This window comes from Callorhinchus milii, unplaced genomic scaffold (assembly GCF_018977255.1).
Source record: "Callorhinchus milii isolate IMCB2004 unplaced genomic scaffold, IMCB_Cmil_1.0 Scaffold7, whole genome shotgun sequence".
In the NCBI taxonomy this organism is placed as follows: Eukaryota; Metazoa; Chordata; class Chondrichthyes; order Chimaeriformes; family Callorhinchidae; genus Callorhinchus; species Callorhinchus milii.
This window is the reverse complement of record NW_024704748.1, coordinates 26,398,618-26,415,898: the sequence shown is the minus strand read 5'-3', so window position 1 is coordinate 26,415,898 and position 17,281 is coordinate 26,398,618. Positions and strand designations below refer to the sequence as shown.

General features: G+C 44.0%; 1 protein-coding gene across 24 annotated transcripts in view; it reads right to left on the bottom strand.

Moving 5' to 3' along the window:
• Window positions 1-1,725: 1,725 nt before the first annotated feature.
• The window catches only part of tcf7l2 (transcription factor 7 like 2), a 132,009-nt gene continuing 116,453 nt past the window's right edge, over window positions 1,726-17,281 (bottom strand). For 4 of the 24 annotated variants that reach the window (XM_042336633.1, XM_042336634.1, XM_042336637.1 and 1 more), the window contains 8 exons: window positions 12,411-12,551; window positions 11,747-11,909; window positions 10,237-10,344; window positions 9,502-9,550; window positions 8,431-8,503; window positions 7,977-8,049; window positions 6,728-6,752; window positions 1,726-2,522 (listed from right to left, as the gene is read on the bottom strand). In XM_042336633.1, the coding sequence (XP_042192567.1) occupies window positions 2,062-2,522; window positions 6,728-6,752; window positions 7,977-8,049; window positions 8,431-8,503; window positions 9,502-9,550; window positions 10,237-10,344; window positions 11,747-11,909; window positions 12,411-12,551 (1,093 nt within the window). In that variant the 3' untranslated portion in view covers window positions 1,726-2,061. Of the gene's footprint in view, window positions 2,523-4,378; window positions 4,415-6,727; window positions 6,753-7,976; window positions 8,050-8,430; window positions 8,504-9,501; window positions 9,551-10,236; window positions 10,345-11,746; window positions 11,910-12,410; window positions 12,552-17,281 lie in introns of those variants that run through there. The other 20 variants (XM_042336635.1, XM_042336636.1, XM_042336645.1 and 17 more) reach the window with 17 other exon arrangements.

Below are 17,281 nucleotides of genomic sequence, written 5' to 3'. Positions count from 1 at the left end.
AGCGTTCCAGAGGGTTTAACCCTGTGGTGGGGGGGGGAAATGGGGAGGGAGGTAGGGAGGGAGGGAAGGCAGACCGAACACCACAAGAAATCTCTGCACATACTAAGTTGCTTTTATTAATCCAGAACTGCATGCTACAGATACTGTACAGCATGAACATTGATTCATTACAAAAAATGGTTTTCAGAGCAATAAAAATGAAAAGGGTTGGAGAGGGGGAGGGGGGGGTGGAGAAGGGGGGTGGGTGGTTGGTTGGTGGGGTGGAGGGAGGGGGGGGGGGGAGAGGGGGGGATAGGGGAAGAAAAAAAAAGAGCAAAAAACCGAACATGAACATCACAGTTGTTAGGAAACATTGAGAAGAGTATTCACAAAAGGTATTAAGAGTCTCAGTAAAATGGAAAATAAAAGACAGCTATACAACTGTTTCATTTCTACGACAATGGGCACTGAATGGATGAACTTTTTCATCAGTTGTATACAGGCTTTGCAACATCAACATGCCTAGTTTAAAATTTACTACATACCTACCGAAAAGTAGTGTGTACAGAAAAAAGTGGCAGTTTCATATTTTTTTTGAGTGATTTCCCCAACGCACAGAAAATTTGGCCCTTGTGGGTTTCGTACTTTCTTTTTTCTCTTTTAAAAACCCTTCGACGCTTTACTTTTTAGGTGATTTTATTTTGGATGATTTGCCAAATAGCTACCAAACACGTCTGTTATAGCTTCAACTAGTCAGCGACATTAAAACTACGTACGTACCTATGTTACCTCACAGCTAAAAATAAAAAGAACCGAAAATACAGCAAAAATGGGGAGTGGGGAGGGGGGAGAGAGAGAGAGAGAGTGAGGGTGGAAGAGAGCGAAAGAGGAAAAAGAGCTAGAAAGGAAGAAAATGCAAGGGAGGAGAGATAAATAGGGAGCAAAGGAGAACCAGAGAGAGAGAAAACGAGCGGGGGAAACTGGGAAGAGCGCGAGAGGGAATGAGAGAGGCAATAACCTTTAAAGTTTGGCACAGAATACATAACACAGGATACAGTTTAAACAACTGCGTGGCAGGTGGTTAGGAGGGGGTGTTAGTTTATTTGTGCTATTCCCCCCAACAAAACAGAAGTTGCCCCCTCCCTCCCTCCCTCCCTCCCTCTCCAAACTCGTTCAAGTTTATTTTCGTACAATGGCTTTTTCTCTCTCTCTCTCTCTCTCTCTCTCAGCAATTGCGTGCGGGCTCCGGGAGTTTAAGACGCCACTGCGTTCATCCATTTGGCAACAGTCATGTATCACAACGGAGGAAAAGAACATGTTAAAAAACCTCGGTACAAATGAATCGTTTCCATATATAAGATGCTTACACACTAAGCAAAAAAAAAAAGAGAAAAGAAAAACTTTATACATTGTTTTTTTTGGAAGAAACGAAAAATATTTTAAAAGGGACAACATACATGATACAACAAGCATCTCTAAAGCAATAAATACTACAGGTCCTATAGCGCTGTCATTTTATTTCTTGCAACCCTCCCTCCCCCCCCCCCCCCCACCCCCCACCTCCCCTCCCTCCCCGACCCACCCCAAAATAAACAACGCCATGGAACAATGCATATTAACACAGTTTTCCCCATTATTTCTGTACATTTAAACAATAACACACAACATCACAAAAGTTGTTCCACACAATTAACAGGTGGCACTGCATTCATTGTGCCCTGAAAGATAAAACGGGACGTAAAATGATTGGTTCGCAAGCTCTTATTTAATACAAATAATACAGCGTAGCCAACTCCCTCCACAAGGGCTTCTTTGAATCTGATATCAGTCTCTTACTCATAAAGAATCCACCTAGTAAGAACCACATGACAGTGATGAACACAACAAGGCTTTTTTTTTTTGCAACAGTTGACAAGAGGTTGGTAGGGATCTCTCAAGGCTTGTCCTACATATTCAAAGAGGACCTTGAAATAACGATGGGTCAAATATTGACCAATGCACTCCATAACATCTACTAACATGTAGCCATATGGCACAAAGAAAATAAAACAAAGGAAAAACACCAGCAACTAAAGCTAAAGGCTATCCTAACGACTTGGTGACGAGTGAAAGTGGCTGGGATTGCGTCTCTTGCAAAGCACCTCGGGAATGGACGACAGACTGCAAGGATGAGGTTGAAGGTAGCGTCTGCGACGAGGACGTGGACTGGTGCGAGGAGGTGACGGACTGGTGGTCTAACGCCCCGTTCTGGCAACTAACCGCGGACGCTGCACTGGACTTGAGCGCCAAGTTTGTCGACAGGGCCGAGGAAGAGGAAGGCGACGCAAAGTGGGCCAGAGGATCGGGCTTCATTGTGAGTGACAGAGGTTGCATTTGTTCAGTCTGCGGATCAGAGTCTGCTGTAGAAGGGCTTAACATGGAAGGAGAAGGGGGAGGAGAATCTAATAGGCTTCCATCTGAAGAGGGTGGGCTGGCGCAGCTGCCTTCACCTTGTATGTAGCGAATGCACTTTTTTTTTCTCCTAGAAACAGGGAAAGATTTATCTGTAAATAAAGGGCAAAAAGACTAATGGAATGGGTTATTTGAACAAACGAGACTAATCATAATTCAGCCAATACACCGTGACGCACCAAACATTTTTTTTTAAAAAAAAACGCGATTTAAAAATGCAAGGTTCTGCATTATTCCAAATCGGGATTTTACAAACCTGATTTTAAAACGCTAACAAGAACCATCCCCATCCCCAACCCGCACCAGCAACCAACCCCCCACCCACCCGCCACCGAGCCTCCTGAAATACTGACCCAAATACTGACGAGTATTAGGTTTTTTTTTTAAAATCTGTTAAGAACCACACCAAATTGAGCACGACTGGAGAAGACATCGAGAGAGAGAAAAAAAAAGAGTGGAAGAAAGAAAAGAATAAGAGTCCAATGGAATTTGGGAGTGTAGCAGATGGGGGGGGTGGGGGTGGTGGTGGATGGGTCGGGGGACGAGAACACAGAATAACTGGTTATATGGCCTGCAGGCAGTGGCTGATTCTTTAAATGGTCTGTAATGGAAAATGAAAGTCAATCAAATTTTGGTCATGAAAAAAAAAGTTCACATTTCATTCACAGGTTTCCTGTAAGGTGTCATTTTCACGTCAGCTATCTGCGAGAGGAAAGAAGGCGGGTTTTTGCTGTATGATGTATCTCGTCATTCCCCAGAACAGTTTGGGCAAAAGATTTCAAACTCTTAGAAGAAAGAGCCTTCCTTTGCAAACCCAAGGCGATTCAAGCAAAAAAAAAAAATAAAATAAGTTCAAGCACCAAATAAAACTTGCAAACACCACACACGTAACTGACTTATTAGCTGGCCGTTTTACCATTTCCGTCACCGGATGTACAGAACCAAACTAAATCGGTGCTCAGTGACAATTTTATTCGGTCCTAGGTTTTCGCGTGCGTGCGTGCGTGCGTGCGCACGAAAGGGGAATGGAGAATTAATGCACCTCCAAAAGGTTCCCATCGTTCCAAATGACACGCCTATTCGCCTATTGCCCCCCACCCCCACCACCAACCCCCACCTCCCCGCCCCCCCTCCTCCCCCCCCACCCCGAGTTAGATCTTCGTGCCCCGTTTAAACATCTCGCCAAATGTATTCAGGGCTCTGACGGTGAGACGCGCTGAGATAGTTTCAGAGTTCAAGCCACATAAGCCTGCCAGGTCAAAAGCATGCTGCATTGTATGAATTGTATCCATGCAGTTAAACTGAAAGTTTGCCAAGACAAAAGCGTAGTGTAAAAGGGACAGAAACATGCAAGTGAAGCAGCACATCATGCCATATTAGAACAAAGCTCGAGGTGAAAGGAACAATTTGGTGGGCTCAAAACAGAACAAACGTAACACTGACAACCAGGTAATTGCGAAATAAATAGGGGCTTTTTCCTCGACTGACCCAGTTCAGAATCATTACGAGTCAATTGCTGGTCATGTACAAATCCATCTTTATTTAGCAGAACACCCTGAACGGTCGAGGGTAAATGTTCCCGGGGAAGGAGCTAAGTTATCCTTCTGGAAGCTACATTTCAGCATTTCTGAGGATGGAAACGTGTGCTTAGGAAATAAAATGCAGCTCCCAGAAAGCGTCGTTGCTTGGAAAAAAAATGTAAATAAATTTAAACACGCTCTCTCTCTCTCTCTCTCTTTCTCTCTCTGTCTCTCGCTCGCTCGCTCTCACGCATTCACACTCACGTGTTGTGTCAGACACAAACTGAACCTGAACAAATGTCTGTCTGGAGGTCTTCTGCATCGGTATAACACATTTGTAAATTGGGCCGAATGTTTTGTTGGGACACTTGTTTTTGGGGGGGAAAAGCTTTTAAAAAAAAAAGAAACGTTGATCTCGGGCATACTCACAGCGTTGTAAACTTTAAATTAAATACTTGCAAATCCTCATTAAATGAAAGCAGTTGTGGAACGAAAAAGTTCACAAAAAAAAATCAAACTATTAGTCCCATTAAAATGATTGGCAACAGGAAATCAAGTCTGATGGAACCTCCAGCCTCAGCGAGAAACTTCAAAGTTAAATGAGGGAAAACTTCTCACTTCAAGAGCTTTCGCCCACCAACAACCCAGTTTTAAAATGTATTATTATATTCCTCTTCTTCACCAGCCTGCGCCACAAACTTTCCCCAGCAAAACAGGGTCGGGTTGGAGAGACAAGCGGCTCACTCTGTCGCCCCCCACACCCCCTCGACAACTTCCCCCAGTGTCGGTGGATGAACCTTCATCCCCCACACCCCTGCGATCTGCAATTCTTTTCTCCAAATCCCTTTGCACCTCCCCCTCCTACACCTTTCCATCCTCCCTCTCGTCACCTGTCTCAAACTTTCTCTCCCGCCCACTCCCCCATTCTGTGTTCCCCACTTTTGTTGAAAAGTGCCTCAAGACCTTTCATTGTGAAAGCCCCTGGGAAGAACATTTCTCTATCTCCGTGGAACGAAGATTGGAAACCACCCCCAAAGGCCCCCTCTCTTGTCTCAGGCTAATTTTAATCTCATCTGTTTGGTTTGGACACTCTTTAGCACAGGACGGGTTTCCGCATGTGTCAGACACCAGGCTGACCAAAATTTTAAACTACTTTTTAAGGCCTCCCTCCCCTCACAACCCCCCCCCACCCCAACCCAACCCCAATACACACGATTCTGAAGCCAAAAGAGTAGTTTAAACAACCTGCTCTGTCTTCCCCTTGCAACCCAGGAAACTCACCGTAGCTATACAAGACTCACTCAAAAATGGCACTAGGCCTTTTCTCCCATCAGTTTTCTTTTCCTACCTATTCGTCGCCTTGAGCTGATCATTGCTTAACTACCTTTACAATCCCCCGCCGTGTGCAGACTGCAAAAAATCATTTTTTTGTGTTTTTTTTTTGCAGAGTAGCCAACTGTCCATTACCCACCCAAACCCCTTCCAAAAAAGTCAAGGAAGTTAAAATAGCAAAAGGGTTGAGCTCTGAAGTAAGTTTCCAATCAATATTCCAATCAAGCTAGTCATTCAGAATGAGGCACTTCCCCCCCCCCCCCCGACCCCCCAAAGTGAGCAGCAATGCTAATTACCCCCTATTATTTTGCAATTTTCCAATTGTAGGATTGCAGAGAAAATCGTGTTGGGATAAACACAACACAGCAAAACACAAAGACTTGTTTGAAAATTGTTAATGGAAAGTTGTTAATCCGCCACTTCTGTTACATTCGAACGTAAATAATGATACTCAAGGAGGACGATTTTGAAACAGGTTTTTTTTTTATAAAGTCCCCTCTCCTCCCCCACCCAAGCCATATCTGTGTGGCAACCTTAAGTACTTCACACCTGAAATGAGAAAGGAGTACCTCTAAATACAAAGCATTTGCAACATTTTTTATTAAAACAAAAAAACGAGACAAACATGCAATTAGTTAATAACTGTATTAAAGGATCTTATCAATAAATGCCAGGACAGGAGATGGTTTACTCCGAATGTCATGCTCTAAACGATATTTTAACGAGTTAATATTTCAAGCATTAGTCGTGTAAGGCATTGCACATTAAAGTCAGATGACAGGGAAAATAAGCAACAACAATAAAAAAAAGGTGAAGGAAAATCTAGCCCTGAAGGAACGATCTCAGAAACAGAAAGGAATGCATTAGAGCCAAGATTTTTAAGAGATAAAAACTAGTTCTAGAAGGTGTTAAACACAAATGTCGCACAGCCTCAAATTTAGTCCTGCTAACGTAAAGGTATTGGCAGCACCGACTGAGAACTCAGTGACGCTGTGGGCTTTCCAAACTTGTGTTGTCCCTGCTGCATCTTACATAATAATTTACTTTTAAATCGAGAGCACGATCAGTAGAGGTGACTCACGGACATTTGAGCAGCAGATGAACAGTTTTATCTCTAACAAACAGCAGCAGAAATGCAGTCACTTTCGATCTGCAGCACATAATCATGACAATGTAATGGAAGTGGCTATTCTCGACACACATGCCAACATCAAGACAGTGCCAGGGAGAAGGGTGCAAAGACGTGCACAGTCTTTCAAAGCCATGACCCTGTAGCAAGGTTCTAACCCCCTGCTTCGGATTACTGAGCTCCGAGAGACTATAGCACGTTCTGAACTGGGGCAGATAGCGGGGTTCCACGTGAGATGAAGGATGTATAACAGAGCAAGCACTACACGAACACAGAAAAACAAAAACGGTTCAGCTTTGAGGAAACAAATACCTACCATGACAACATTCCCACTTCAAAGACTGCATGTGTCAGGACAAAGAAATAAGATTTAACCAAACGCGGTTAACAGGAAAAGGTGTGTATAAAACAAGGACAAAACAACAAAAAAAAACATTCATTCCCTCTAACTAGACAAACCCCGAGAATCAAGAGATTTGGCCGCAGGATTCACTTGAAAAGTTCGACAGTGCTCAGATCGGTGGATAAAGCCTCTGCGGTGGATAAAGCCTCTGACCATTTGATGCCGGAGTTTTGAGTTGGAAGGAAATGATCGTTGGGTTGTATTAAGAGATATTCCAAAACTCCTCACTGGCCTAAACGTTGAACCTACCGCATGCCCGGTTAGGAGCTGAGGGTTGCTAAGCTCAATTGGTAGGTAACGCAATTGTGAAGCTTAAGGAACTCTTTACTGGAGCGCATCAATAATAACGATAATAATAATTCCTGCATTTGCTGCAGCACCTTATCACATCGTTGAGACGTCTCAATGCGCTTCACAGGGTATACTGTAAAGTGAATTGACTGTGTATCTTTTGTGCAAAACACGGCAACCAATTGCGTACAGCAGTGTCCCACAAACAGTTGTGCACTGAGTGACCAAATCGTTTATTAGCATTTTTTAAGACATGCTGGAAACTTATGCTTTGTGCTACCGTGAGACCGGATTTAACTCTGCAGAGGCAACCATATAATATCTTTGGCATCAGAGAAATAACATTCGCTTAAAGTGGATCAGCATTTCACCCTTTAGCTCATTCACAATCATTGACGAGTTGGGGCTTGGGAGACAACATTGGAAAGGCAAGGAAAACACGACAGCATTTAGAACTGTGTTCATCAGAAACCGTCTCAGTTTCCCATCGTAGCAGCATATTTGAGGAACAGATCATTGTTGGCAATTTTCTAAAGCAAAACCTTCCCCTCCTTCGCCCCAACCACCACCCCCTGGTTTCACTGTGCCAATCTCGGACACAAGGTTACAGGCCTATCGCAACCAAGCGGAGGGGGGGGGGGCAAAAAAATATATAGATATATATATATATATAGATGGATAGCTTACAGGAAGACATACTAATGCTGCTAATAAAAAAAAGGCAACAGGTAAATTAAAATAAAAAAAGATCTGCAGTAAGCTATAGAATATTAGCACATTATAGCACAGGAAAGTCACACAAGTGTACTACTACGCATATGCAAGTAAAAGGGCAGATTGAATTCCGGAAATAGGCCTAGCGGGAGTATACCTGCATGGTTTGCACCATAAACTCTGTTGGTCTAGCCCGAACAATGCCCGACACTTCTTTGGAGTATTTGCATCTGTTAGCATGAAGTAAACAAAAACAACAAATGGAGGAGATTGCTCACTGGATGTGTCATCTCAGCCAGAGCTAGTGGTTTCGCTGGACGTCGAGTTTGGCATTTTCCCCTCGTTACCTTTGAGCCCAAAAGCTCGGACGCTGCCCGGCAATAGTCGATGCGAGGCAGCGTGCGTTAAAGCATCCCCGGTTCAGATCACGGGGTGGGAGGGGGGGAGAGTATATATATGTATATATATATATATATATGTAAAAAAAACACACACACACTCGCACACACGCGCACACACGCCACCGCCGGGAAGCGAGAGCAAGAAGGGGAAAGTGCCAAATCACGTCAGCTTGAAACCAGCCGTAGCAAACCTGGGTAAACTATACACACCTGCACGGACCGCACCAGTTATTCTGTTGATCAAGGCCAAAACGCGCTCGACATTTCTTAGGAGCGCTCAAATCTGAACAAATTGGAAGGAAGCGAGCAGAGGAGACAGAAAAGGAAGGAGAGACAAGAAAAACAAAAAGCAATAAATCAATTTATCTCGTGATAAACTAGTGATCAGTGATTGATTGCCCCCTCTCTCATTCCACAAATCGTTTTTTTAAAAAAATATATAGGGAAAAAAAATTAAGAATCCAATGAAGGCACCAATTGTGTGTGTTTTGGGGGTTTTTATTTTTTTTCGGCAGCGATTCCAAAGAGAGAGAAAGAAAATCTGTATTGTTTAAAGAGTTGATTTTTTTTTTGGGGGGTGGGGGGGGGGTGGGGGGTGGGGTGGGGAAATTAGAATAATTCATATGGTGAAAAAAAACAGCGAGTGGATAAAGTAACCTGCAGATTAGTAGTGGCAGTGGAGAGGGTTAGGTGTCAATCAGTTTAAAAATAAAAGGATTAAAGCACTGGGTTTGCAGACAGGGCAAATAGAGAGGGGGGGGGGGGGGGTGGGAAGGAGTGGGAGGGGGTGAGAATGGGTCAACTAGATAGGCATGCTGAGGGCAAAGTCAAGGAGGATACCAGGGATGGAATTAGCAATAATCAGTAATTATTGAAGTTGGGGGATGCATCAGAAAATGGGTACAGCCCAGATTAACACGTCAACGCGAGGCAAACAAGCTTACTCTACCGCAAGGCTCTACAAATGTCTTTCAAAAGTTACGACGGCTTTACGCAATAATAATCATCATTATTATTATTACAATTTTTTTTTTTAAAAAAAGTCCATAAACATCAAGCATTGAAATGTGTCTAAGTCATGCACTGATTACTTTACTGCTCTCGGAAAGGCAAGCCAAGCCAATGTAAATTAAACTCGCGTCTAGTATTTTAACTAACTGTTTTGTTATCGTATTTGTTAACGGGGATTAGAAGCAGCTTGGGTTTCATCTGGTCTAAATGAAGTTGTTTGATATGTGAAGGTACCCTCCACACTATGCAGGAGAATTTTCTCCTACTTACCATTGGTCTCCCCTTGTTGCTTTTCCCTTTTCCTCTTCTTCCTCTTGCCCTGTTGAGGAGAGAACAGGAAAACGCACTCAAGTTTCCCCTCAAGTCAGTTCCACATTGCGCAACCGACAAGCATCTCCAATCAACACAAACCCGCTGTCTGATCAACACTGAAAAACCCAACGAGCTGTGTAAAGGAGACCCCGGTGATGGTCACATTCTTGGGCAAAGTCACCCACCATCTGGTATAGCAGGAAACCACGCATTAAACTGGTGAAACTTGCTGGCTAAGCTCACGTACACTGGCCACATTGGGTTAGATACTCAAGTACTGTGGGCAGTCATGGTACTTTGCTCTAGTAATAGTCCATGGCTTCAGGGGAGAAGAAAATTGGTTCCTCCTCAAAAGACAACATTAAGCTGACATTTCCAGGTTGTACCCACATGTAGAGGGGGCAGAGAGCGAGAGAAATAAGGGAAGTACGGTGAGAGAATTAGAATATAAGAAATGCTGGGCGCAAAAAAGACCAAGGTTCATCGAAAAACAAAAACAGAAGTGGCCGGGAACACTCAGCAGGTCAGGCAGCATCTATGGAGAGAGGAAAGTGAGTCAACGTTTCGGGTCCACGACCTTCCATCTTCCTGGCGGTCGTGTGCACACATGTCCCGAACTACCCATGTACCGTATCCCACAGTGTGATTTCCTAAAAGATAAGAGCGTAAGAAAGAACATAAAAATTGACTTACGTAGTTATCTCGTGCTGACCAGCCTGGGTACAATTGCATATGAAGCTGCCTTTCCTTCCTGGCCAACTCATAGTACTTTGCTTGTTCTTCTCTAGACAAAGCATGCCACTGAGAGGAAACAGGTTAGGGTGGAGAGAAACAGAACAGAACAGACTAATTAAAACCACACGGCTGCTCAGAAAAAACGCCCAAGAGGGCGAATGCATAAGTCAAGCACCAGGCATTGATCCCAGAACACAGCGAAAACCATCAATGTTAACGCACTTCACAGCATCTGTTTCTCTTCAATCTTTTTGTAAAAAAAAAAACAGCACCTTGACTTATATGTGGAGGTGGCTGTGTGGTCTAGTGGGGACAAGGGTTTACAATTATTAAACTATAAAGAGTAAGGGTCTGCAAACAACCTAAAATCTCCCCATACTTAAAACTAAAACTGCTGCACCCTCAGTGGGAATCATACCGTGTCCCGTTGGTGTGCGTGAACTTTGCAAAACCAAACCTCTGGCCGTTGACCGTTAAATCGGCACGTTAAAAGGTGTGCGTTATCTCGGACAAGATAACTTGCTCTCGCCTGTCCGGTTTCTCCACCAAACACACACACACACACAGAATCACACACAATTCACCCAGTTTAAAATCAAATCAGCCACCTGTCTCTGCTGTATCTGCCTGGATAAAGCCAGTACAATTAGCTCCCAAATTAGATACACATTCCTGGTAATAGGAGCGAACACTTATACCAAATGCAAGGATTATTATTATTATTTTGTTTGTCTTCAAGAAGCACTGGATTGCCGCAGTAAAATCCTGCACAGAAACTCCCGAGACGTTTTGACGACGGGATTCAAGATGCAAGGATTCATTGATCATCGGCTGAAGTCGGGCGGCAACCGATTGATTGCAAAACGATTCCAAAGACAAAAATCAGCAAGAACTGGATTCCTAGATTTATAATCCTTGCATTTGATTTTGCGCCTCATCGGGTCTTCGAGACGTCTCAAAGCGCTTCACAGCATACACCGCAAAGTGAATCCACCGTATATTTTGTGGGCGAACCGTGGCAGCCAATTGCGCACAGCGGCGTCCCCACAAAGTCGTGGATCGAGTGGCCAAATTATAATTTTTTTTTAATCCTCCCTAACTATCCAACCTCCTTACCCCACAACCCACAAACCGCTGCCTCTGATCGGCTGGCTCTGGCCTTCCGTTTGTCCCTACGCTCCACCATCAGTGGCCGTGCCTTCAGCCACCGCACCCCGAAGCTCTGGAACTCTCTCCCTCAATCCCTCCGTCTTGCCCCCTCCCTCCCCACCTTCAAATCCCGCCTAAAGACGTTTGTTTTTTCGATCGTGCTTACGGTCACCTCCCTCCCTCCCTCCCTCTCCCCCTTGGCTCGGGGTCAGACTCCGCCACTGTCAAGCGCTCGGGGACACTACCCCACGTGAAGGGCGCTGTGTAAATACAAGTTGTTGTTGTGGTAAGTTCAGATTCATCTCAGACAACTGCTTACCCTTCGACCAAGGATCTGATTGATCGCTGCACTCTCTTTCAGTGTGCACTCAGCAACCACTTTCGCTCTCATTTCCTTCATGTACAACATGAATGCATTCAGAGGCTTCTTTATGTGCGGTTTTTTCTTTTCCTCTTCTTTTTTGGCGTCCTGATGATGTTTTCTGGATAAAAGAATGGGGAGGTGGGGGAGGGGAGTAGGGAGGAGGAAAGATTTTGGGGTTGGGGTTTAAAAGAAAAAGCTTTCAGCTTCGCAACTTAAAACCAAGTTAGGAGAGGGAGTGCTGCTTCTCTTCTGAATGAAAAAGTGCACACAGTTTATTACAGTTCATGCAATGAAATGAAGGCATCGAATGATCTGAGCTTTTTTTGTTTTTAAGCCCTTTTAACGTTCTCCTAATCAGACTTCACGCATCAGCGCTTTAAGAGACGTCCTCCCGACGTGAAACGAAAGGCGCTATTACCAAACACGGAGATCACTCAGCGCTGTTCGGTCACTAAACCGCTGAATTATTGTTTCAAACGCCTGAAAGAACCAAAACGGCAAATAAGGCGATTGGAACGCCACTTTTGAAGTCGGAAAACGACGGCAGATTAAAGCGAGGTTTGATACGTTGGAATATAAAAACGAGCGCTTTGCAGAATTGTAAAAGACTCGGACTTACGAGTTGTTGAGGGAGCCGATGTCACTCTGGGAAGACTCTTGTTTGACGCTGGGGGTAACGATGGCGGGATGGGGGATTCCTGTTGTGTGTAAACTGTGATGTGGCGGCACCATGTGTGGGGGAAACCTACCAGAGAGAAAACTGGGTAAATCGACAGAACAAAAAAAAAATCAATGAAAAGGAAAGATGAGCAAACATTTGATAAAAAAACAATCCAACAGACATGCAGAGAATCGCCACGCGTGATTAACAAACATAAAATTACACAATGACAGTCTTGCGTTTACATGACCGCCGACAGTGAAACCCAAATACCCATTACAATTGAAATACTGATCGTACTTTACTATTACAAAACTCCCCCCCCCCGATCCCCCCGACCCCATTAGAGACGACACCCCAACCCACTACTGTTTACAAACAAGTTTTAAAACGGCAATAGTAATTCTGATTTGAACAGTTAGATGACACTTATACAATATGTAACAAGGATATATTTTGTCCAGCTCCGATTCTATTCTCGATTAAATCAGAATTTCAGGCATTACTGAAACGGATTACATTTGTGGCAATACATTACGAGTCATTGTCAGAACATCAGCAGTCAAGTGCTATTAATACAACAATGATAAATAAACAACACTACTTTACGCTAACATAGTAAAAGTAGTAAAAGGTCTATAATAGCGAACATTTGAGATCTGCCACTTGCTCAATTGCAGCACGTGTGTGTGTGTGTGTGTGTGTGTGTGGAGCTTGCTACTACGTTAGCTGGCGGGTGTTGTGTTTTTGCTGGAGTGAAATATTAGCACTGTAAGCGTTGAAAATAACATTTGTAGATACAAACGGAACACAAGACGGGACACAGGTGAAGTATTTTACAGCACACGAGTGCTTTCAAAAACCTCAAGAGTATTATTCTTCATGTGATGAAGTGCTTGCATTCATTTCATTACCTGAAGAGACTTATGAGGGGGTTCAGGAGTTAATGGGCACCGAAAAATGTCAATCTATCATAAGGTGATTACACTCGCACTGCAAAACAGTTGAAATTTGGTTGCCACGTTTCCATTATTCAACAGACATTTGCCGTGAAGTAACTGAAAACAGGGAACGGGCGGCACAGGAATCCTGTTGTAAAAGCTGAAGAATTCTAAACAGCTAATTATGTGTGTGTGTGGGGGGGGTGGGGGGTGGTGGGGGAGAGAGAGAGAGAGAGAGAAAAATCTCGACTGTCTTTTTGGCTGCAAGCCAGAATATAATGATGTGCGCAAACTTGCAGGCCATGTTACGAACAAACTCATTTTTTGTTCCACAGAGTCTCTGGGGCTTCTATCACATTCACTCTCACTTTACTTCACTGTTGACATGTTTTTGTTAACTGCATGTCATCTGCCTGCTTTTGTTTTATGTGCGAGCCGGTGGGATACTTTTTCTCCCCTCTCTCTCTCTCTCTCTCTCTTTCCCCCTTGAAAAACACACACACACACAGCCTCTTTCTTTTGAGTTGCAGCTAGTTTGTCATTATTCTCCCTCCTTTCCCTGTGCAGCTGTTACGTCTCATCTTTTCCGAGCTCGTTTTTTTTCTCCCTGAGCTTTCTGAACCGCCACAAACCCACATTATGGTTTAAACATGATGCCGAGCTCTTTGAAGACGGCGGATTTGAGATTGTGCCCGAGTCACGAGAAGCACCTTCAGCCAATTTACTAGGCTGAGGGGCCCTGAAGCTCTAACATCTCAATCTAACAGGGTCACAGTGTGGCACAAGTGAGTGTCAGCTATCGCTGTTTAATTGCCAGTCTATGCCTCTCGCTGTGTTTAAAGTATAATGACCCATCACTTAATTCCAAGGAATCACTGCCCGACTGTTGGATGGAATGAATATCAAAAGGTGTGCTCTGGCAGGGCATGGAGTCTACATTTCCTCTGGATGTCAAAAGTAGAACACAGACGTGTATTTCCGTCACCCCCACCGCCAGCACACACGCCTTTTGTTCTATGTATATTTTCATTCAAATCACTAATATGCCCTCCCTCCAGGAGAATCCGTTCCAAGAATTGCTTAAGCTGTTTTAATGATCGGCTTCACAAGTGTACAAACTGTGTTCTCTTTCTTCACATTCCCTCTTGCTCTCCCCGCAGCCCCCCCCCCCACCCCCACCTCTTCCTCCCCTTCCAACCTCTCTTTCCAAAGTCTATTTGGCATTGAACAAAAACACCAAACGATGGAACTACAAACTAAGAACAACACTCTGTGTCTTTTGTAATACAATTATCAACAAAAAGAAGCATAATCCTGGTGTTTGATCACGTCTTCGAGACGTCTCAAAGCGCTTCGCAGGATACACTGTAAAGTGAACCGACTGTATATGTTGTGGGCGCAACACGGCAGTCAATTGCGTACGACAGTGTCCCACAAACAGCACGGATATGGTGACCAAATTATTAATTTTTTTTCCTTTAACGTTTACTATTCGGCTATACAATTGCTGCTGTTATTCTGATTGATCCCTGGAAATGTTGCAAGGATTGTTGTTGTGTGTGTGGCTTTTTTTTAAACAAAAAAGAGAGGAAAATGGTTAAATTGTCCTGCTCACAGCTAAAGCAGTGTTTGTACAAATGGAAAGACTTAGTCTCTGGAGATTGGGAGCCTTGCCTAATAATCTATGCTAATTTAATTAACAGCTATCATCAAAATGCATTAGCTGTTTCAGCCCATTAGGAAAGTCTAACCCTTCACCAATTAAATGAGATGAACTCTAAATCAGATGAACAGAAAATAAACCCATCATTAGCAGCAATTAGTGATTGCTTAAATACAGTACTATGGAGTAGTTTGTAAATACAGTAGACTCCTAGCCAATGGCACATGAGCGAGTACTCTATTAATTGGGGCTCGTGACGTACAGTCAAAGCTCCTATAAAAATAGCATCCTTCAGAATCCCGAGCCTCAGCCTACACCAGTTTTGATGTGGCATCATTACTGGCTTTTGCTATTGGCTTTCTACCTCTGTAGGCATTATGCATGCATACGCCATTGATTATGTTCAGAGGAACACGACTGGCTTCGAGGGGTCATGTTCAAATGCTGGGAACACGAACGCACAGATATTCTGTTCAGGGTGGCATGCTACTTGTGCCAGCTCAGCTAAGACTGGAGAGAGCTTTGCCACATTCTCCCCGCGCTGCTTTACTTTTGGAAAGACGGAACTCATCCGATAAAGTGTCTGCTCCCTCTCATACGTCAACTGGCACAAAGGTCTTACAGGGGAAAGTAAAATAAATGATTATTATTATACCAGGGGTTGGCTCTTAAACGCCTGATCTGAGAGATGTTATCCTGCCTCTCTGTGGGAGACTGCTGTGCGCAAATTGGCTGCTGTGTTTGCCTACAAAATGTACAGTCACTACTCTTTACAGTGTATCCTGCGAAACGCTTTGGAGACAGCCTTCTGAGGGGAAGAGTATATGATGTATAAATATAATAATTATTTTATTTAGGAGCATAGAAACAGGAGGAGGCCATTCAGCCTGATCTGTACGTCAAGTCCAATTACCAGCCCTCGCCCCGTACCCTGAAACCCTGACCTAACAACTTGGTAACCTGATCTGGCCACCTCAGTCTTGAAAATGTGAATGGATCCAGCATCCACAGACTTTTGGGGGAGAGAGTTCCAGATTCCCACTGCCCTTTGGGTGAAAAACTGCCTCCTGATTTCACTTCTTGATTTTGATTCAGGCTCTTAACCTTCCTTGAGGGGTATTCCTGACTACAAAGCACCATGGAGATTGGGGGTGGTGGGAAGAGAGAAAGAAGAGACAGCAAATAGAACTGATCAATAGAGACCAGCCACCTGTTGGGGAAAGATTCATATACAGTCCATTGCCACATGCCTCTCTCTCTATTTTAGGCGATGATATCTGTGGCATTGGGGGATCCTATGAATGAGGATCGGGGGAAAAACAATGCAGATTCTTTTACCGACAGATGTTTAAATAATGATCACTTGTCACCGTGGGAGGCCTGGCTGCTGATGGCATTGCACACATTTGGACACTCAATTCCAAATTTAGAGAAAATCGCTGGCTCTGCTGCACTAAAACACAAGTGTGTGTGTTCACCTTTGGTTCATTCGGTTGCCTCCTGACAAACACACTGGATGAATAATGGAAACAGGACCATTTGCTGCCTCAAGTCGAGATTGGTAACACACTGCAGAGCAAGTACCAGAACCCTACCAATCTGTAGCAGAGTTCCCCAGATATCCTAATTATAGTAATAATAATCCCTGCATTTGATATAGCGCTCTATCACGTCTTCTCGACGTCTCAAAGCGCTTCACAGAATAGACTGTAAAGTGAATTCACCGTATATTTGTGGGCGAAATGCGGCAGCCAATTGCACACAGCAGCGTCCCACAAACAGTCATGGATTATACACATGACATGAAATCAGGCTATTCGTTTACAATAAGTAAGATGGCACAGAAACCGGCAATTGTCCCACAAACAGTTGTGGACTCAGTGACCAAATTATTATTATTATTTTTTACTATTACCCCTAGATAAGCGATCCTCGAATCTCAACTAACAACCGGGTTCCTATTTACTGCTAGTTGAACAGAGGCGTGTGGCGTAAGGTATCGCCCTGCCGGGGAATCGAGCCCAGGTCCTCTCGCTTGAGAGGCGAATGAGCTAACCACTGAGCTGCAGGACTCCACAACCCCTTCCCCTCCTAATTCCCTCTCCTGTATCCCTCTATTCCCTTCTCCCTCGTTCATCCATCAGGTTCTCTCTTAAACACTCTGGCGCTATTTGTTTGAATCACAGCTGATGACAGTGGCTTCCGCAGTCTCAACAGCCTCAAGA